This window comes from Apium graveolens, chromosome 3 (genome assembly GCF_009905375.1).
Source record: "Apium graveolens cultivar Ventura chromosome 3, ASM990537v1, whole genome shotgun sequence".
Classification (NCBI taxonomy): Eukaryota; Viridiplantae; Streptophyta; class Magnoliopsida; order Apiales; family Apiaceae; genus Apium; species Apium graveolens.
The window spans coordinates 248497273-248520193 of NC_133649.1; the positions used below are offsets into that span (position 1 = coordinate 248497273).

The 22921-nt window shown below is 35.6% G+C and overlaps 1 protein-coding gene across 1 annotated transcript; it reads left to right on the top strand.

Moving 5' to 3' along the window:
* The first annotated feature begins 21650 nt into the window (after positions 1 to 21650).
* LOC141713234 (small ubiquitin-related modifier 1-like) lies at positions 21651 to 22898 on the top strand. The gene is made up of 3 exons (XM_074516552.1): positions 21651 to 21810; positions 22381 to 22530; positions 22642 to 22898. The coding sequence occupies exons 1-3, from the start codon at positions 21715 to 21717 to the stop codon at positions 22705 to 22707; spliced, it is 312 nt and encodes a 103-aa protein (XP_074372653.1). The 5' UTR covers positions 21651 to 21714; the 3' UTR covers positions 22708 to 22898.
* The last annotated feature ends 23 nt before the right edge of the window (positions 22899 to 22921 follow it).

A 22921-nucleotide genomic window follows, 5' to 3' on the forward strand; every position in this document is an offset into this window, starting at 1 on the left:
AGATCAAAGCATCATTCAGGAAGAAACTTGATTCAACAATTGAAGAGCCTTTGCAACTGCTTCACATGGATTTATTTGGACCAGTCAATGTATTATCCATCTCAAGGAAAAGATTTTGCCTAGTAATTGTAGATGATTTCTCAAAGTTCTCTTGGACATATTTCCTAAACTCTAAAGATGAGGCTAGTGAAATCATCATCAATCACATAAGGCAAGTCAACAATCATCCTGACTTCAAAGTTAGAAGAATCAGGAGTGACAATGGAACTGAGTTCAAGAATTCTGTCATGAGAGCATTTTGTGAGGAAAATGGGATTCTGCATGAGTTTTCAGCAGTAAGGACTCCACAACAGAATGGAGTAGTGGAAAGAAAGAACAGATCACTTATTGAAGCTGCAAGGACAATGCTTGAAGAATCTAAACTACCAACATATTTCTGGGCTGAAGCTGTAAATATTACATGCTACACTCAGAATATTTCTCTTGTTAATCAAGCAAGATGCATGACTCCCTATCAATTGTTCAAGAACAAGAAGCCAACTCTAAACTTTCTTCATGTCTTTGGCTGCAAATGTTATATCCTGAGAAATCAAACTGATCAAAATGGGAAGTTTGATGCTAAAGCAGGTGAAGGAATTTTTGTTGGATATGTTGTTGGTAAAGCATATAGAGTCTACAATCTAAGAACCAACATTGTTGTGGAATCCATACATGTTGTGTTTGATGATAAAAAGATTGAAGGACTGAAAGATGGAGATTACCATGAGAGCCTCAAATTCGACAATGTGGAGATGGTTAGTGATGACAGTGATGATGAAAGTGATCAAGAACAGTGTCTAAGGATAATGCAGACAAATCTACTACCAATGAAGCATAAAACTCAACATCTGTCGAGTTGCATAATGCTTCATCCGTCGGAAGGCAATCTGCGTTATCCGTCGGGAGACAACCTGCCTCATCCGTCGGTACTCAAAATTCACCATCCGTTGGGTTATCAAAAGGAGCAGGAGGTCAAGACAGATCACCTATAGAAAATTCCTCTTTCTCAAATCAAAGATCCACAAACTCAGGGGGAGTTTCTAGCAATCAAAACTCAATCACACATCAAGACAATCTTGAGGTCTCTTCATCTAGAGCTAATCTACCTCAACAAAGGAAATGGACAAAAGATCACCCCTTTGAGCTTATCATTGGTGATGTTTCTTCTAGAGTTCAAACAAGAAGAGCAACTCAGGAAGAATGTCTATACAACAGCTTTCTGTCAAAGGAAGAACTAAAGAAGGTAGAAGAAGCTTTGTTGGATCCTGATTGGATTTTAGCTATGCAGGAGGAGCTAAACCAATTTGAAAGAAATAATGTTTGGAAGCTGGTACCCAAACCTAAAGGAAAGAATCCAATAGAAACCAAGTGGGTATTCAGAAACAAGATGGATGAAAATGGCATAGTAGTCAGGAACAAAGCTAGATTGATTGCTAAGGGCTATTGTCAGCAAGAAGGAATAGATTTTGATGAAACATTTGCTCCTGTTGCAAGACTAGAAGCCATCAGAATCTTCTTAGCCTATGCAGCCCATGCCAATTTCAAGGTCTATCAAATGGATGTCAAAAGTGCCTTTCTGAATGGAGATTTGGAGGAAGAAGTATATGTCAGCCAACCTCCTGGTTTTGAAGATCCAAATTTTCCAGAATATGTCTATTATCTTCTCAAAGCACTTTATGGACTAAAGCAAGCACCTAGAGCCTGGTATGACACTTTATCAAAGTTCCTTTTAGAAAATCACTTCACAAGAGGTATTGTAGATAAACTTTATTTTTCAGAAATGTTAATGGCTCTAGTATACTTATTCAAATTTATGTAGATGATATTATTTTTGGCTCTAAAGATGAGAAACTTTGCAAAAAGTTTGCCAAATTGATGCAAAGTAAGTATGAAATGAGTATGATGGGAGAACTAACTTACTTTCTTGGTTTGCAAGTTAAGAAAGTTAGTGATGAAATATTCATTAGTCAAACTAAATATATTTTTGATCTTTTAAAGAAGTTTGATCTAATGGATTGCACATCTGCAAAAACTCCCATGGCCACTGCAACTAAGCTTGAATTAAACACTACTGAAAAGTCTGTGGATATTTCAAGTTATAGAGGCATGGTTGGCTCACTTCTGTACTTAACAGCTAGTAGGCCATATATAATGTTTGCTACATGTTTATGTGCTAGATTTCAGGCTGATCGTAGAGAATCTCACTTGATAGCTATTAAGAGAATTTTCAGATATCTCAAGGGAACACCAAACCTTGGCATTTGGTACCCTAGAGATTCTAGTTTTGATCTAACTGGTTATTCAGATGCAGATTATGCAGGTTGTAGAATTGATAGAAAGAGCACAACAGGAACCTGTCAATTTCTAGGAAACAAGCTTGTGTCCTCGTTCAGTAAAAAACAAAATTCAATTTCTACTTCTACAGCTGAAGCTGAATATATTGCTGCTGGCAGTTGCCGTGCACAGATTTTATGGATGAAAAATCAATTGCTAGACTATGGTTTGCAAGTTGAGAGAATTCCTATTTTCTGTGATAACACAAGTGCAATTGTCATCACTGAAAATCCAGTACAACATTCAAGGACAAAGCATATAGATATCAAGTACCATTTCATAAGGGAACATGTGATGAATAGTACTGTGGAACTATATTTTGTTCCAAGTGAGAAGCAACTTGCAGATATCTTTACCAAGCCACTGGACGAATCCACCTTTTCAAGGTTGGTAAGTGAGTTAGGTATGCTTAATTACTCTTAAATTTATCTAAGTTATTTTGCAAGTTGTCATGTAGCCAGAAATTTAATTGATTTTTCAGTCTTGGATGAAATTTTGGCTTAGTCAAAATTTACATCTCGACGGATGACCCTTATCCATCGAGTTTAGTCATCCGTCGATATACTATTTGCTAATGAAAATCAATCACTTTTCTGGAATCTTTTAAAACTCGAAGGATAACAGTTTATCCTCATCCGTCGAATTGTCTTAATCTCAGCCGTTAATTCCCTGTACATTATCCATCGAGTATACTTATAGTTTGTAAGCATTACACGACGGATAATGGGTGGAATTTTTACAATTTATTTTTAAACGACTATTTTAGGCAATTTCTATTGGTTAATTTACTTAACTTTATTATTTTTAATCAGTTATTTTTGAGATAGTATAAAAGCTTATTTCATTGCAATTGTTTTCTTTTATCATTCTCAAATTCAACTGCTCTTATTTCATTCTCTCTCAAGCAATTACTCTCTCTCTCTCTCTTCAAGCTTTCATTCTCTAATAATGGCACCTGTAGTAAAGATTATGTCTTAAACTGGGTTCATTTATGAGAAGAATAATTTCACTGCATTGGTCAATAAGGGTATTCAGCAATCAGAGGACTACCACAAGATGATGGACTTTATGAAGAACTGCAAGCTCAATTACGCTATGCTGGAATCACCCACAATCTTCTGTGAAGTTGTTGAAGAGATGTGGACCACTGCTATCTACAACTCTACTGACAAGACCATCACTCTAACCATCAAAGATAATGAATTCTGTATCAATAGTGATGTGATAAAAGCATGTTTCAAAATTCCTGATAATAATGTGACTTCACCACACAATGACACTGATATTATCAATATGCTTAATTCCATGCATTATGCACTTCCTACTTCTAAACTGAGTGATATTAGGAGAATGGGTCTTAGGAAGGAGTGGAGTTTCATGTGTGATGTAGTTACTAAGGTTTTCTCTGGAAAAGTCAGTAATTTTGATTCAGTGAATATTTCCATGCTATACATGCTAGTTACAGATAAATTTTATAATTTCAGTGACCTTGTCTTGTTTGAGTTAGGTTTTAAATTAGGTGAGTTATCTAAAAGAGGTAAGAATGTGTAGTATGCTAGATTTTTCATGTTATTGGCTAACCACCTCTGTGAAGAGATTGTGCTTGAGAACCCAAACAACAAACTGGTTCGTTGGGTTAAAGAGAGAAGACTCATTGCAGATTTGAACAGGGCCAATCATCACAAGGATGTGCCAATGTTCTACTTTCCTGTAATGCAGGCACCTCAGGTATATGAGGTAAGTTCATCCATCCCTACAACTATTTCAACCTCCACTATTTCTTTGAATTCAGGAGTAGCTATGAAAACTGTGTCAATGACTAAACAGTTGCCTACCAAAGCCTCCAAACCTACTACTATTTCCAAATCTAAATCAAAGGAAACCCCTTCTGGTATCTCTCAAAAGATGCCAGTTGAAAAACCCACCAAAGCCAAAGAGGGGAGTGTGAAGGAGGGTAAGTTAGGTGAGGGAAGGGGTGAACATCAAAGAAACCCCAAGAATAAGGTTCGAGAGTTGAGTGAATCCCAGCCTAGCCACACTGCAGTTTCTCAATAAACTGCAGTGCTTAAAAAGGATAAAAGCTCACTTCTAGCTGCATCCTCCCAAAAGGATGTAGTTATTGAACAAAGCTCTCAGCCAAGAGCACAGGCCAAAAGGGTTAGGGACACAAGCTCACCCCAAACTTATACAAGAAAGAAGAAATCTAAAACCTCTGGGGATGCACAGGGCACACACATAGTGCAAACTCGTGCTAAAGACACAGTCCCTACACTCTCTAAAATTCAGTTTGATGTGGCTCCAATAAATGTGGAGTCACAGCCAAAATCTCTAGTTATAGAAGCATCTCATACACCATACTCACCAACAAACTCTCTGGAAGTGGATATGATAAACACTTCAATTCCTGATTCCCCTTCTTTAATTCTGTTGGGGAATCCAAAACTCAGTGCAAGTGAGCATCATCTTTTAGATGATTTGTTGGCTCACTTGCCAATTCTTTCAGAAACTATTGTGACATCTGTGCCTCAAATATCTTCAATCAGCACAGAGTCAACAATAGTTTCTCTTCCCACCTCATTCATTTCTACTCTCTCGACGGATATTGCTCATCCGTCGAGTAGTGATTGTATCCCGACGGATAAGCCTAACAGCAGTTATCCGTCGGATAGCATTACCACTCACTCGATGGATATCACTCATCCGTCGAGTATCTCTGCACAACTTCAAACTTCAATTATTTCAAGTGCAGAAGATTTAGTGGTTGTACAGTCACTCTTAAGACTGAGAGAGGAGAGTGTCTTGAGTGAGAGTCTGGGTTGCTCCCAGGAAAAAGGAGAGGAAATGAGTGAAAATCAGCAATTCATTGATTCAGGATTGGCAAAAGGGAGTGAGAGGAGTCCCACCTTAGTAGGTGAAGGTGAGGGTGTGAGGGTGGGGAGCCAGGGTGAGACCCTGATGCAACAAAAGAGTGAACATGAGAGAAAAGCAGGTACAGAGGGTATAAGGGTGGATCCAGCCATTGCTCATGAGCCAATGATTGTGGATGATGCTGAAAAGGAAAGGCAATTTCAGCAACATTACAAAGGTGTAATTGATAACATTTCCTTGGATGCTGACACTTTTACTCATCCTGTGTCAGCCTATCAATTATTGGCTGCTCAGGGCAATGAGGAGGCAGAAAAGACTTTGAATCTGGTGCATACTTCAGAATCTCTACAAAGGGATAAAGCTGCTGTTAATTTAATGCCTTCTAGAGCTGGTGAGCCATCTGAGGAATTTGGAGTAAATTCTAATGATGATGACTCTATTTCATTTGATGGAAGCATGAACTTAGGTGGAGATGAAGGCCCAAGTTCTATTCCAGATTTACCTGAATGGGCCTTGACAAAGGAGTCCACACCAGGACAATTTAATATATCCTTGGTCAAACAAATCATGTCTATCCAACAGGACATTCAAAAGTGCTCAAATGCTGGTACCAAGGCTATTCTTCAAGCTCATCTAGATTCTCTACATCTAATGAAGCTACAACAATTAAGACAGAATCTGAGTGTAGATGAACTCAAAAAGGATATAGCTGACTTGAAGACCTATAATTCTGAGAAGCTGGATTCAGTCATGCCATATGGTACCATGCAAGATCTATTACTGAGACTTAGAAGAGAATCAGATGCTAAAAAGAAGCTGGCCAAGTTGGAAGACAGAGTTCAAGTTATTGAAAATTCTGTGGCCACCATTCTTCAAAATCAACAGTCTCAGACCAATCTTCTAATGCAACTGGCTAAAGCACAAGGCCTGACTCCTCAACTTGATGATAACAAAAAGGGGGAGAAAGAACCAAGTGAGGGGGAGAAACTTCAAATACAAATCAGCAAAGTAATTGTGCCTTCAATTACTGTCTCAAAGCCACCAGTTGTAGATGGTATAGATCTGATTCAAGTAGTAGCAGCAAACTTGAAAGTTGTTGAGAAAGAAAAGTTGAGTTTGATCAACTGGGAGAAGATTGATGAGGAGATAAAGAAGAAGTTTCAACTTGCCAAGGAGCCAGTTAAGTCAGCCATCCATCACTCTCAAGTCAAGCAAATCAGTGTGAATGAGATGAGCATGAATTATCTGAAAAGAGGACAATCTTCCTGCATCAAGTCTCCAAAGGCTGAAATGATCCTTAAACCAAGGGTAAACTATTCAAAATCATCCTTGAAGAACAACTTGGATACTGTGTGTGAGACACCCAAGCCTGATGAGAAGAAGCTTCTGTCAAGATCAATTATTTTCTACAAAGATCCAACTGATTCAGCTTCTAAAAAGAAGATTGCTAAGATATTCAGAAATGGGAAGGAAATTTGTGTAGTAGCTGGACATCCTCAATTTGCTCAAGCAAAGAGAGAAGAAAAAGCCAGATTGAAGCAGGAAAAGAAGCAAGCTATTCTAGATGCAAAGAAGGCTAAACAAAAGAAAGAGCAGATTGCTATCTTGGCCAAGCTACAGGCTGTAAGTTCATCTCAACAAATTCCCTCTCAACCATCTGAAGCTACTGAATCAAGGGAGCAAGTTGAAGAACAGAAGAAATCTCCAAGAAAGAAAGAATTGGCTAAAAGAACAAAAAGGAAACTGGATATTATTGACAAAGAATTGTGAGATCAATTTCCTAAGGAACCCACACCAACTACAACTCAAGCACCAAAGCCCTCTGTGGAATTTGAAGATATAAGGGTGGTGGATCCCTACAGGAATATTCATGGTGAACCTATTGTGCCCAAGGATGAGCCAATAGAATGGGATAACATACCAATTCCTGACTTCAGTCTACCAATCCTTAGCAAGCCAAAAAGGACAAAGTCAAGGGCAGTCAAGAAAGTGAAGTTGTCACCCCTCAAATCCAAATCTGTAGTCAAAGCTCAACCCAAAGTCAATAAGGGAGACTACTTGTACTTGTGTGACATCAAAGAATTTTCTGATCTAAAACTCTATCTGGATGAACTAGATGAAGTGAGGGGAATTGATGCATACAGAAACCTACCTGAAAGGTTAGTGTTCAAGTACAAAGGAGGAAAGGAGATTCAGTGGCCACTTCACAGGATTCTTCAAGAGAGCCAAGCTGTACTGATTAAAGTTTATTCATCCTTCAAGAAGAACTTTGGGTACAATGTCACTGCAAGAAGACTAGTATTGAAGAAGATTGAAGAACTAAGGAGTGTTAGAGCTAAAGATGCACTCCCAAAGACTCTAATCATCCCATACACAGGGAGAAGAGTGCATCTAAGGCCCTACTGGCTGATGGAGTTCATAGATGACAAAGGGGTGAGAAGATTCTTCAGATTAGAAGACCAATTGAGCATCTCCAGCAATGAGACTCTCTTGGAAATGCAAGAAAAGCTAAATCTCTCAGGATATGATGAACTGGAATTTCACAGGCAGCTCCAAAATCAGATTGATGAAAACAACAGGAAGCTTTGAAGAAGATCCAGACCTTCAAGAAACTAGAAAAATCTGCTCAGGCTAGAGGAGCATCTTGAAATGACTGTGAGCCAAACTTTGTACATTTTGATTAATTGAAGCACTTTAAGTATTATCTATTTTCTTTTAAAGATGTATGTTTAGGGTGTTTTGTTATCATCAAGTATCTCTTAATTTATGGCTATAATTCCAGTAAACATAAATTGGGGGAGATTGTTGTGCATATGTTGTGTACTTGATGATGACATAAACAAAACACCTAAGTAGATTTTACTTAGTGAAATAATGTAGCGCTCGATGGATAAGAATCATAGTCCCGACGGATAACTCATTATAGTCCCGACGGATAATGATTTATTATCCATCGAGTGAGTAGCTTATGTAATAATGAGTCTGTAGCACATTTCTGCTACACCTTTGTATAGAGTCTGTAGTAGCATTAAGTCATGTGGACTTTAACTAGATATGCAGAATAGGTTGATTAATTGTAGATAGATGATGTCTTGTAATTCTACATAAGTGAAATGAAGTCAAGTGCCTAATTGCTACCCGACGGATAAACTACAAAGCACCCAACGGATGATCAATAACCCGATGGATAATTAACAATCCGACGGATGATCATGAACCCAATGGATAAAGAATTCAAACATCAGTTGACAGTGACAACTGGTCACATGCGTCAGGATGTATGTAAATGGAATGAGGAAGCCTATTAATTGGGTAATAGAGAACAAAGTAGCCAAGCATAAAAACTGATAGTTTTTATAATGATTCTATCTTTTGACTTTGTAATCTTGGTAATATATAAACCAAGAAAGTAGCAAATAGAAAAAAAGATCTGAGATACGAAAAGTGAGAAACATTTGTAAGCAGAATTATTAGCATTTCTCTGTATTCTCAGTAGTTCAAATTTGTAAGCAGATGTGAGCATTCTTGCACACAGAGTTCTCTCGATATAATATATATCTCTGGTGGAATTTTTTAAATCCACCAAAAAGTTTTTAAAGACTCTTGTTTTTAATTACTTATGTTTTGATTCACTTAAATTTTTATTTCGCATTGTGCTAATCAAAACACTTATATTTGTATTCGAGTTTGAACATTTTTATTTTAAGAAAAAGTTTCAAAAATTTCATTCAACCCCCCATCTGTAATTCTTGCTATATTGTTAAGGGACTAACACTCACCAATGTATGATTACTTTTCAATGTCAAGACAATAACACTTAGATTTGATTAACTAATTATTAACTACAATTAACTACGAGAATTAAACACGTAATTGACACTTGAATTAACAATATTAAACACACATGAGATCATAACTTCATTACTACTTCCTTCAATAGTTATTGTTATTACCCTTAGCATGTAACGGTGACGATATTAATCGAACAATACGAAACTGATAAAAGCCAACTTTCGTTGTACTAATACCATTCTACCAAACATCCACAATTAAGATAGAAGTTGAATAGGCATCAATTATATTGAGACCCTATATGTCTACAGAATTTGAAAATATAACGATTTAAGCACAAATTATTCTTTATGATTACACAGGGCAAGTAAAATGGTTAGAGTTACCCACTAATCATGTATACACATACATGAACCTATGCTAGCATGGCAAGTTCTAAACCTCGAGATCCATCGTCGCTTCACAGGAGATTAATAGACTATCTTATATGTTCGCGACGCACATAAGACGAATAAGCGCAACCTATGCTAGATATCATACAATCATCATGAAGGGTTTTTAGCACATAAACGCAGCGAAAACGTAAATTTAATCTTAAAAAAAATGAAACCCTCCGCAGGATCCATGCAAAAAATAATATTTAATTCGTAGTTCAGTATGTTTACCTTAAGAAGCTTTACGTTAATGGAAAGATGGAGGTCTTTTATAGCGATCCAAGAACGATGAACGGAGATCTTTAGCAGCTGCTCCTCAAGTGTGAAGAACTCCACCGGTATCCACCAAGAAAACGATGTAATGAAGGAGGAGGAGATGGAGAGAATTAGGGTTTTGTAAATCTTTTTGGTTTTTGGCAAAAATAGGGTTTATAATAGTATATTTATAGGCAAAATTTTCAGCTGAAAATTTTCCCATAAAATATTATTATTATTAACCCTTTATTATTCTCACTAATAATTAAAACACCTTTTAATTATTAATCCTTTTTCCAAACTCTTTAGAAATAATTCTCTCACTTGATTTAATTTCCAAAAATTAAATTCTTAATTAATAATATTAAGAACCTTTTCTTAATTAATTTATAATCAATTAAATCTCATTTAATCAATTATTAAATTTGCCAATTAATTATTTATTTCATAAATAAATAATTATCAGTCATTATTAATTAATTCCTCCACCATTAAATCATTCTCTTTTATGGTGTGACCCTGTAGGTTCAATATTAAGCCGGTAGTAGAAATAAATAATAATACAACTACTTTATCATTATTTATATAAATTCTCTAATTCATTAAATATGATTAATTAATTAATCATATTTATTCTACATCGTGAGGGATACTTCTCAGCATATCGCGACTATCCGGATAATACGAATTCACTGCTTAGAATACCAAGAACCTATTCAGTGAGTAGTTACCGTATAATTAATTCCTTCTACCCTGCAATGTCACAATTAAATACAAGGCATGGAACTTGTATCAAGCCTATCTTATTTAATCACTTGCTTTCCCATTCACTATGCTTAGTTCTATTTAATGTAAATTAGAAACTCCTTTCTAATTTCATTTACTCTGGCCAGAGATTCCTGAACTAACATAAGTGGATCAGCATTGAACATTCTCTTCCTACACTGGAAGGGGTAGATCCTTTATTGATCATACACTATCTTCGTGTACAAATTCCTATACCCAGTAGAGCCGTTATAATTGTCCCTTGAGACTAAGAACTAAACCAAAGCATAGTTCAGTGTACACAAGATGACTATGATGACCTCAAGTCTAAGTATACTTGTACAACTATCACTATGTGAACAACTGCTGACACGTGAGTGAACTTCATCAGTTGTTCAGCTGTGTCAGTCATGTTCAGTGAACTTATTATATAATAAGCACCTACATACTAGCTATAGTGTCACCACACAAATGTCTATGAGAACAGACATCCTTCATAATGAAGCAAGCATAGTATGTACCGATCTTTGCGGATTATTAATTACCAGTTAGTAATCCTACGACCATGAACTATTTAAGTTTAGAGTTATCATCTTTTAGGTCTCATTATTATGATCTCATCACAATCCATAAAAAGCTTTACTCTAAACTGTGGTATATCTTATTTAAACATTTAAATAGATAGAGCCCGCAATAAAAACAAAACAAGTCTTTTATTAATATCAATGAAATCAAAACAGATTACATAAAAGTTATTCCTAAATCCTCATACATGATTGGACTTAGGACATATCTCTTTCACATCACACGCTAAGGTATTAAGCAACTAACTAAAGAAATCCATAGTAAATCCGTTATGACCCCATGATCACGATTAGCCCATGAATAAACTCATCGTCACCATAGGTTCATATGAAAACATGATAATAAAACATAATATAAACTAATAAAAATACTTATTAAAACCGGAGTACGTCACAAGAGTAATAAGGTTCAAATTAAAGAAAACTAGCATCCACTGATACCACGAATAAAAGAATCACAAGAAAATGTAAGCTTCATCTTCTTCGTTGTGATGTGCTAAAACGGTCTTCTTCCTTCTCTCCTTGCTCCTTGCTTGATACCACCACTACTGTGAAACGTCTCTGAGAACTAATTATATAGAAGCCCACAAGAACCAGCCGTCTCAGAAGTCCATCAGAATAAGGATTATAAAATTCAGTATTAAAATTCTCGTCCCTGAGCGGCCGCCCCAGATTCCTGAGCGGGCGCCCAAGCTCCCAAGCGGCCGCCCAACATCCTGAGCGGGCGCCCAAGCACCTTCTGGAAAATTCTGAATTCTGCTCCTGATTTTGCTGCGTTCTGCCCCCAACTTTCCACAACCAATGCCAAGCACTTCCCTAGGCTTATTTCTGATGAATTTTTCCTACATACGCAAGTCATACCCTAAAATACAAAAACACTAGAAAAACGCATCAAATACATAAAATACCTGACTTCAAGACATCAATTCAAGCCATTATAAGACGTTCTAAGTGGTATAAAATGCCACTTATCAACTGTGGTTGTTGAGTAGTGGATGGTTGTGATGGTGCTACATCAGGGAATATGGCTGTGTAAGTGTCTGGGATAGTGTTGACTAAGAACTGTTTGACAGATTGGGGTATTTGTAGAGGACTTAGTACTTCCTTCTTGTTATCAGCAGATAACAAGTCAGTAAATACCCTTTTATGTAACTTAAAAGGTTCCATTAGGTCACTGAACACTTGTGGCTTATCAGGACAACAATAGCTATAAATTAATTGACAGAACCTAGAAAAATATACTACATTTGCATATTCCTTCATTCTGTCACCAATATAGCCTAACACAGCAGATGTATAATCAAAATGAGTCTGGTTAAGAAGTGCATACCCTATTTGTTGACGCATGATTGGAATGGCATCGAAATTAGAGCAGTTGTTAGCAAAAGTCTTTGTGATATAATCAAAGAAGAAGCTCCATTCCATCCTGATGTAAGGCCTCTTCAACTGTCCAAGCTTGGAAAAGCTTTTCTCATATCCCAAGCTTGCCATCATGTTCCAGGTGCTGAGTTGTAAGTGCAGTTTTCAGGCAGATGAAGAGCATGTCTCACTGTAGTAACAGTTACCATATACTCATCTTCTCCTAATGAGAAGATGATGCTTGGAGATCCAGTTTCACCTCCATCATCATAGATTCCAGTCTTCCAGAATTCCAGCACTTGTTGACCAGAGATTGCTTGAGGTTGGGTCAGAGCATACCCAATCTCACTGTGAGCCAAGAAATCCTGAATAAAATGAAGTTCTGAAGGAGCTTCATCCTTGTTCAAGATATCAGAGTAGTTGTTTGGGACAAACTTAGCTCCATTAAAAATAACATCCTTTGGTGCCATTTCTGTTGAAAAATCAAGTGAAAATTTTGTGTTTACAAAGTGTTTGATAAAATACCTGTAAGAGAACATCAGAAAATATGAGAGTAAGAAAATAAGAGAGAGAGAGAGAGAGAGAATAGAGTAAAAGAGTGGGTAAAAGATTGTATAATCTTTTATCTCTAATATTTATACTCTGCCGTCTCTTTTGAATTAGAACCGACAGTTTTTACACTTAGCAGCGTGTAATCAGTCAAAACATAAATAGTGGGCACGATAAACATGCAGTAATTATTGCACACCTGCACATACCAAAACCAACACGCAACCCACTAACAAATAATTATGACTGTTTTTATCTCACCTAATTGTTTTATGAGAAATATAACCGTTATAGTAAATACCAAAAATAAGTCAAGTAAATAAATAATGCCACGTAAGCATCAGGATTTGCATGAGAACTTGACTATTATCAGAATTTAACGGTCATCAGAACATGGCTTCTGTACTCAAAAAGTGAATGATTGTTTCTGTGTTTCTTCATACAAATACTGACTGATTTCTTCAGAGTTTAATCATCAGAACATAATCAGAACTTGTCCTTAGAATTTATGCAAATAATACTTAACTGTTTATCAGAAACAACTTAATCACCACAGTAATTTTCATCATTCATATAGAGTGATAGTGTGTGTATATGCAAATGATCAGATAAAGATTAAAGTCTGATAAACTTTAGTATATCTTAGAAATAAGGCATAACTAAGAAAAATGCTTAAAATATATCTTGAATTGTGAAGTCTACTGTAGAATAAAGTTATGCAAGAATCCACCTCAACTGTTTGTGCTTATTCTATGCATCTTTTGAAATTCTTTGGACAAGGGCTTCTCAGTGTAAATGAGTTACAACTTCCATCAGAATTAATGTTGTTATCAGAATATTTCTCCAGTAATCAGAGAATGTGAAAAGTCACCAAGAAAAATTAATTTGCTTTTCTAATGCATATAACTTAATACCAACAATGCACTTGGATCTTCCCTTTCACATAAATTACTCTAGATCTCAAAGGAGTACCTGATTTCAATTTTTTTCTTTTCTTTTATTTTCTACAGATAAGTGAGGATTATCAAGTATGTAGTTCATCTTTAAAATTTACCGACATCAGAATTTGACAGATAAGAAGCAATAATCTAGTTTTTGACTTAGTAAAAAGATACAGGAAGTAAATTTGACTAAGATCAAAATCAGAATTTGCTTGTGTTATTGATTTCCATATGAATAACTAATTCAAACATGGGATACATAGTTTGTTAAAGACTACTAAGTCAGCATCTAACAAGATAATCCTCATTGGATTGAATAGTCACAGAACATTCAAAACACTTTCAGAGTTTATAGAATTACATCAGATAATAAGCAGTGTTTAATATGTTACAATTTAAGCACGGATTACATTGAGATAGGAAAATCTGTAAATACTGATCATAAAGTCTGATGTATGAGAACAAAAACTAAACAGATTTTGAGAAAGAACCTGAAACCATTCCAAGTTCATTTACCAGTCTTGTAAAAGTAGCTTCACATAGTGGTTTTGTGAAGATATCTGTTAGTTGTTGATCTGTTGGAACAAAATGCAATTCCATTGTACCTTCCATCACATGTTCCCTTATGAAATGGTACCTAATGTTGATGTGCTTTGTCATTGAGTGTTGAACTGGATTTCCTGTCATAGCAATAACACTTTGATTATCACAGTAAATAGGTGTTTTAGAAAATTCTAACCCATAGTCCAGTAACTGATTCTTCATCCAAAGAATCTGTGCACAACAGCTTCCTGTAGTAATATATTCTGCTTCTGCAGTTGATATGGAAATTGATTTTTGTTTCTTGCTAAATCAAGAAACCAATCTGCCTCCAAGAAATTGGCAGCTTCCACTAGTGCTTTTCCTGTCTATTTTGCATCCTGCAAAATCTGCATCTGAGTAACCTATTAGCTTAAAATCTGATTCCCTAGGATACCACAATCCTAGATCAGCTGTACCCTTGAGGTACTTGAAAATTCTTTTCACAGCTATTAGATGAGGTTCTCTTGGATCAGCTTGAAATCTTGCACAAAGACAGGTAGCATACATGATATCTGGTCTACTTATAGTTAAATAGAGTAAAAAGCCAATCATACCTCTGTAGTTAGTAATATCTACTGATGCTCCAGTATCTTTATCTAACTTGGTGGCAGTGGCCATGAGAGTTGATGCAGTAGAACTGTCTTGCATTCCAAATTTCTTGAGTATATTTATGGTATACTTGGATTGACTTATAAAAGTACCTTCTTCAATTTGTTTGACTTGAAGTCCCAGAAAATAACTCAACTCTCCCATCATACTCATTTGATATCGTGACTGCATTAACTTGGAAAATCTTTCACAAAGTTTTGTATTTATAGAGCCAAAGATGATATCATCAACATATATATGTACCAAAAGTAAGTCATTTCCATGGTTGAGGTAGAATAAAGTCTTGTCAATTGTGCCTCTGTGAAATCCACTTTCCAGAAGGAATTGAGCCGGAGTCTCATACTATGCTCTAGGAGCTTGTTTAAGGTCATAAAGTGCTTTGTCAAGCTTGTAGACATGATTTGGAAATTTTGGATCTACAAAGCCTGGAGGTTGTTCAACATATACCTCTTCTTCCAATTCTCCATTGAGAAAAGCACTTTTTACATCCATTTGAAAGACTTTAAACTTCTTGTGAGCAGCATAAGCCAAAAATATTCTTATGGCTTCCAATCTAGCAACTCGAGCAAATGTTTCATCATAGTCAATACCCTCTTGTTGAGAGTAACCTTTAGCAACCAGCCTTGCTTTGTTTCTTGTAATTATGCCATTATTGTCAGTTTTATTTCTGAACACCCATTTTGTACCAACAATTGATCTGTCCTTTGGTCTTGGTACTAGGGTCCAAACTTTATTTCTTTCAAATTAATTAAACTCTTCCTGCATTGCTTGCACCCAATCAACATCTTGAAGAGCTTCTTCCACTTTCTTTGGTTCAGTCTGAGATATAAAGGAATGATAAAGACATTCATTTGTTGTTGCTGTTCTAGTTCTGACACCTGCTTTAGGATCTCCAATTATTAAGTCAGGTGTGTGTGATTTAGTCCACTTCCTTGCAGATGAAAGTTGATCTCTAGAACTGGATCCATGCTGTCTCCATCAGCATTTTCTGATGCTCCCCCTGAAGTTATGCTCTCTGAGATTCCAGAATTTGAGTTGGATCCTTCAGGAATTGAAGAATTAGAGTTTCCAGAATTGTCAGAATTTGGCTCATCAGAACTTGATGAATCAGAACTTGAAGAGCCAGTGACTGGTTCTGATGCTTCTTGAGAGTCTTGAGATGTGGTATGATCATCAGCTTGCTCCCCCTGAACAGGTGCATTTTCCTTTGGAGCAGTTACCACAGTTTCAATGACATCAGAATTTAACCCGTCAAAACTTACAGGATCAGGATTTAGGTCATCAGAATTTACAGAATCAGAATTTACATCTTCATTTTCAAATCTCAGCTGATCATGATCATTGAAATCTTCAAGTCCAGTAATCTTTTTATCATCAAAAGATACATTGATAGATTCCATGACAACCCTTATTCTTAAATTGTAGACTCTGAAGGCTTTTGTGGAAAGTGGATATCCAACAAATATTCTTTCATCAGCTTTTAGATCAAATTTCGACAGCTGTTCAGGATGAGTCTTAAGAACAAAACACTTGCATCCAAATACATGAAAGTATTTCAGATTTGGCTTCTTTTTCTTCACCATCTCATATGGTGTTTTTCCATGCTTGTTTATGAGTGTAGCATTCTGTGTAAAATAAGCAGTCTGCACAGCTTCAGCCCAAAAATAGGTTAGTAGCTTTGCTTCATCAAGCATAGTTCGTGCAGTTTCAATAAGAGTCATGTTCTTTCTTTCTACAACTCCATTCTGCTGTGGAGTTCCAGGTGCAGAAAATTTCTGCTTTATTCCTTGCTCTTTGCAGAACTCTTCCATGATTGAATTCTTGAACTCAGTGCCATTATCACTTCTTATTATTTTAACAGAATCTTTGATTAACTTATCCAGCTGTCTGACATGATCAGTTAGAGTAGATGCAGTTTCATTCTTCTTGTGCAAGAAATAAACCCAAGTGTATATTGTGAACTCATCCAATATAACCATAGCATATTTCTTCTTTGCAATAGACATGACATTGACTGGACCAAATAGATCAACATGCAGTAAGTGATAAGGCTCAAGAATTGAGGATTCAGTTTTGCTCTTGAATGAAGATTTTCTTTATTTTGCCTTTTGACATGAGTCACAAAGACCATCATGAGCAAATATTGATTTTGGCAGTTCTCTCACAAGATCTTTCTTTACTAGCTCATTTATGTTGTTCAAATTTAAATGAGAGAGTCTCTTGTGTCAATTCCAGCTTTCTTCAATTGATGCTCTGCTTAACAGACAGATTGCAGAACCATCATAATTTGTTGAAAGTCTGGCTTCATATATGTTACCATGTCTGTAACCTTTCAGAACCACTTTACCTGTAGAATTACTTACAACTTCACAGTGTTCTTCAAAAAAATCCACATGATAACCTCTGTCACAGATCTAACTCACACTTAGCAGATTGTGTTTAAGTCCTGAGGCAAGAGCTACTGATTCAATTATGACATTCCCAAGATTGATATTGCCATATCCCAGAGTCTTTCCCATGTTGCCATCTCCATAAGAAACTCCTGGGCCAGCTTTCTCCACAAAGTCTGATAGCAGAGCTTTATTTCCAGTCATATGTCCTGAACATCCACTGTCCAGAACCAGGATATTTTTCATGTTGCCCTGTAATCACAAAGACCACTATTGATTAGTTTTAAGGACCCAGACTTGCTTGGATCCTTTGGCCTTGTTAAGTTTGTTAGCATTTGCAGTGGATTTAGTTTCAGAGTTTATGCTAACATGCTTTTTATCAGACTTTATATCAGACTTTGCATCAGAATTTACACTAGAAGGAATTACACTTATTTTCTTTAAAGAACATTTTATTTCATAATAATCATAGTACAAACTATGATATTACTTACAAGTATAAATAGAATGCCATAAACTACCACAATGAAAATAAGGATTTTGTGGTTTAAACCTAACAGACTGACTCTTAACTCCTGATCTAGGAGTTAAAGAGTTTATATCTTTATTTTTCCTGTAAAAAGAAGCAAGATGGTTAGAGTTTCCACAATTATAACATTTCTTTCTAGGAGCATTAGGAACAGGCATATAATTATTACTTTTATTCACACCTTCCTTTCCATTCCTATTTTTTCTAGCTTCCTTTACCTTGTTCACATTTTTAATCTCTTTTAGCTTATACTTAAGCTACTTCTTTGTCATTAATCCAATATTTACTGAAGCTGGTTTATCCTGTTTTAATTTGTCAGAAGTTGACTTTTCTTTGACATCTATTTTAGAGTCTTTCATCTCTTCAGAATCAGACACAACAGTTTTTACAACAAATTTAACAGGATTTACCTTTGGCTTTTCAGTCTGTTTGATAACAATTGGCTTAATTGGCAAAGTCCCTTTCTCACTTTTACCATCTTTATAACCTAACCCCTCTTTCCAGTTTCCACTACTTAGAATATTCTGAGTTGTTCTGCCTGAGTTAGTCCAAGTCCTGATGATTTCTCTTTCTTTTTCTAATTCAGTTTTTAGATAATTATTTTGTTTAAGCAATTCATTCTTAACATACACAACATTATCTCTCCCTGTCTGAATAGTGTTCATCTTGACTAACTCTTCTTCAAGATAGCTATTTCTTTTTTTGTACTTTAGATTTTCAGATTTTAATCTTTCATTCTCTAAAGTCTGATCTCTATAGCTAATATAAATGTTTTTCAGAAATAATCTCAACTCAGTAATATCTTCTGTATCAAAAACAAGAGTTGATAGAGGTACCTTTAGTTCAGCAGCATCAGAACTGCTATCAGCATTTGCCATTAAGGCATATTTCATCTCTTCTTCCGATTCTGAAGTGTCTACCCAGTTTTTCTTTTTTGTGATAAGTGTCTGGCCTTTATCACCTTTTCTTTTCTTGCAATCAGGAGAGATGTGGACTCTTTCACCATAATTATAGCATTTGAAATTTGAGTTGTCTCCTATATCAGACTTTCCTCCTTTGCCTTCAGTCTTTCTGAACCCTTTCTTGTCAGAATTTCCACCTATCCTGGAAAACTTCTTACCCTTTCTGAATTTCTTGTAGGCTATCTTTGTGATACCCTTCACCATAAGAGCACACAGTTGCATCATCTCTGCATCAACATCCACTTCAGATAAATTTTCAGGTTCTGAATCATCATCATCAGAATCTGATGATTCTGAATCAGACTGTATGATGAGAGCCTTTCCTTTTGCATTCCTAGAGACAATTGGCTTTCCTTCAGTCTTTAAAGCAGCTGTCTTAGACTTCCCTCCATGCCTCTTATTTCTTTGCTCTATCTCAACTTCTTGAGTCTTGAGCATCCCATAGATTTCATCAAGAGACATATCAGCAAGTTCATAGTTGTCTCTTATTGTAGTAGCTTTCAAATCCCACTTTTCCGGAAGAGCTAGTAGGAATTTCAGATTTGAATCTTCTGGATCATATTCCTTATCTACTAGTGACAGATCATTCAACAGCTTTGTGAATCTTTCATATATATCAGTTAGTGATCCATCAGATTTTGAGTCAAAGTGCTCATACTCCTGTGTGAGTATTGTCTTCCTGTTCTTTTTGATGGCATTGATTCCTTGACATCTCACTTCTAATGCATCCCATATTTTTTTTGCAGTCTTTCATCCAATCACCCTGTTTGACATGACATTGTCAAGTGCATTATGAAGCAAGTGTCTTACTTTTGCATCCTTGCCTAGTGAAGAGATGTCTTCAGTGGTGAGTTCTCTCTTTTCTTTGGGAATCATCTTTTGTGGCTCATTCCCAACTGCAACAGAAAGCTTTGTGGGCTTGTGTGGACCATCATAAATTCTGTCTAAATATTCTGGATCTGTAGTTTCCAGAAATATGCCATCTTCACACTCCAGACAGGGTACTCAGACACCCTGAGCATTGGAACCCTGATGGTTTCATATCTACTGGTGTTTTGAATGGGTTGAACCTTTGCAGGTTCTTGAGGGTCTTGTGTTTTTGATTGATCAGATATGATTGATTGTTTGTTTGGATCTTAACTGTTTGTAAGCTTAACAAATTGGCTCTGATACCACTTGTTAGGCCTCAATGATACTATAGAATGGGGTTGAATATAGTATCTACAATCAATTCGATTATAAACACAAGTATGTAACAGAAAACAAGTTTATTCAATATATCAAACTCTGTTACAATAGGTTCAATCTACTCTCTCAGTGATGTATGATATCACTAAGAGCTGCTAGGGTTACAATGAATAATATTCTCGTGAATGATAACACGTATAGTGTAAACCCTTATCTGTGTTTATATACTACACAGTTACAAGATATCTCTTAATTGATATGATATGTTCTGTTTCCTAAAATACATCAATCAGAGATTATTTACTGTAGTCCTTTAGCTGTACAACTCTCCAATCATATCTTCTTTTATTTGATCCAGATCCTCTCATGTAAATCAGCCGTTTTTCATCCCTGAAATGTATCCGCACTTAAGTTCTGATGTAAGTCATGATGGCTTAAGTTCTGATAACTTCCTATCTTCAGTAAATTCTGATTTTCAGTTAAGTTCTGATAATAAGTTCTGAAACTAAACAAATCAGATTAAACATGACATCACAAATATATCTAACATAATCGTGCTACCGAGTTTTTAAAAGGAACGAAAGCAAGTGGCCATGAAAGTAAATTTTACATACTTTATCTCCAAAACTTTCATCCCATTTTTGGGATGAAAGTACTTTACATTAATATCACTTACTTCCATAATACAAACTCGGGAATAAGGCCTAAACCTTAGAAGTGAAGCTGTGCACTTTTTATCACTGACTTGCTTCTCTTTTAAAAACTCAGGAGTACAGTGTTCTCCGACTTGTATATGTTCTTATTGAAATTGTTGTCTAGTAATTTGTTTTTTGTTCTAAGTAGTAAACTTTTGTTTTAATAATATTTTTTACTGTAAACTTATTTTAAAACTTTGTTATAATTAAAATATTTATAATAAACATAAATATAAAATAAAATGTACTCATCTTGCTTTCTAGGCTCATTTGTTTGCTGAAAAATATTTTTAGGTGAATATTTTTCGAATTTCTTGACATTTGTTTGAACTCTCAAAAATATTTTCCAGGAACATTTAATGTAGGCGTTTGTTTTATTTTCTGAAAAATATATTTCTAAAAAAATATTTTTTTAAATGAAATTATTTTGGACAAATAAACGAATAGTATTAAGAATATTTATCTTAGCTCAATTTTTAATTTCTAGAAAAAAAGATTTAAACCCATTAAATCGGTATATTAAAGTTAAGTGATTTAAATTTACGATATGGATTGAAATGAACGAAATTTGATCGGCCCGAGTAGCTGTAATTCCAAAAATGAGCAAATACGGAAAAATAGAAAGAAACAGGCAGGACCCCACTATCAAAATTTCAATTTTGAAAAGATGGCATAGAATACGAAACGGTTTCTAAAAAGTCGCGTATATTACAAGCTAAACCAATTTTAATTAAATAAATATAAAAAAAGGCCTTTATAAGCCCCTCTTAACCTTCACTCTCTTCTCATCACACAAACACTGCTTCTGCTTATTTATTTTTCCATAAAAAATCACAAACATGTCGGCGACACCAAATCAAAACCAGGCCAACACCGAAGAGGATAAGAAGCCTTCTGCTGATGGTGCTCATATCAACCTCAAAGTTAAAGGCCAGGTACTCTTTTTTGATTACATGTGTTTATGTTTGTTTTTTATTCTTTTTGTGTTTTGTTTGTGATTGATTGGTTGATTATTGTGAATTATGGTTTCTAGGGTTTTGATTTTGATTGTGTGGAATTGGGGGGGGGGGGTGTTTGTTGATTGATGTCGTGTTTCGAAGAATGGGGTGTTTTGGATGGAGATTTGTGAGAGAGAGGTGTAGAATTGGGGGTTTTATATACTTGCGGATTTTTTTAGGAGTATTCGGAATTGATTAATATTGATAGAATGTAAGATGATGTTCTGTAGGGTAGATTAGGGTTTATCGAAAGTGTTTGTAGCTTGCTAGTGTCTTTTTTTGGGGCAGATTGTTTAATGTTTTGTTTAATTTTCATTGCGGTGTCATCTGCTGCTAGTTGCTAGAATGATAGTGTTCGTATATATACAATTGGTGATGTGGAGTGTAGTGGAGTCTGGTTAGGAGTGATGTATGGTTTCCCAATTGCGTACCCTGCTGTATGAACTAGGTTGTTTGTAAATATAAATCAAGTTTTAAATTTTAGATTGATTATGATGATTTGTACAGGATGGAAATGAAGTCTTTTTCAGGATCAAGCGGAGTACCCAATTGAAAAAGCTTATGAATGCGTATTGTGACCGTCAATCAGTTGACATAAATTCAATTGCCTTTCTCTTTGATGGTCGTCGTCTCCGAGGGGAGCAGAGTCCCGACGAGGTAGCCCTTGTTTTCACTCCGTCCCTTGCATGTTTACTTATTATCAGACATAACTCTGTGTTATACCCCTTTTTCTACTGCTAATATACATTATGTATTGTGTTTTCTCAGTTGGAAATGGAAGATGGTGATGAAATTGATGCTATGCTGCACCAGACTGGTGGAACACCTTTTTGATTCTTGCTCTGTTGGTTTCAAGTTAGCAGACTTAATGTTAGTTTGTGCAAGGCTAGTGTCCCAAGTATTTAATGAATAGATGTTTGTTGGAATCCTTTCAACTTTAAGTAAACATGAGTGTTGTTTCTGGGAAATATGTTTTTCAATGATTTCTGTTGCTATAATGCATGTGAACCTTTATCTTTTTGCTATTTTTTCATACATCTTATTTAGA

Bases quoted from the DNA above. Each gene is read 5' to 3' on its own strand.
- LOC141713234 (XM_074516552.1), top strand. From the start codon at position 21,715: ATGTCGGCGACACCAAATCAAAACCAGGCCAACACCGAAGAGGATAAG. The intron at 21,811-22,380 runs GTACTCTTTTTT...TGATTTGTACAG, and splicing joins ACCTCAAAGTTAAAGGCCAG to GATGGAAATGAAGTCTTTTT. The intron at 22,531-22,641 runs GTAGCCCTTGTT...GTGTTTTCTCAG, and splicing joins GGGAGCAGAGTCCCGACGAG to TTGGAAATGGAAGATGGTGA.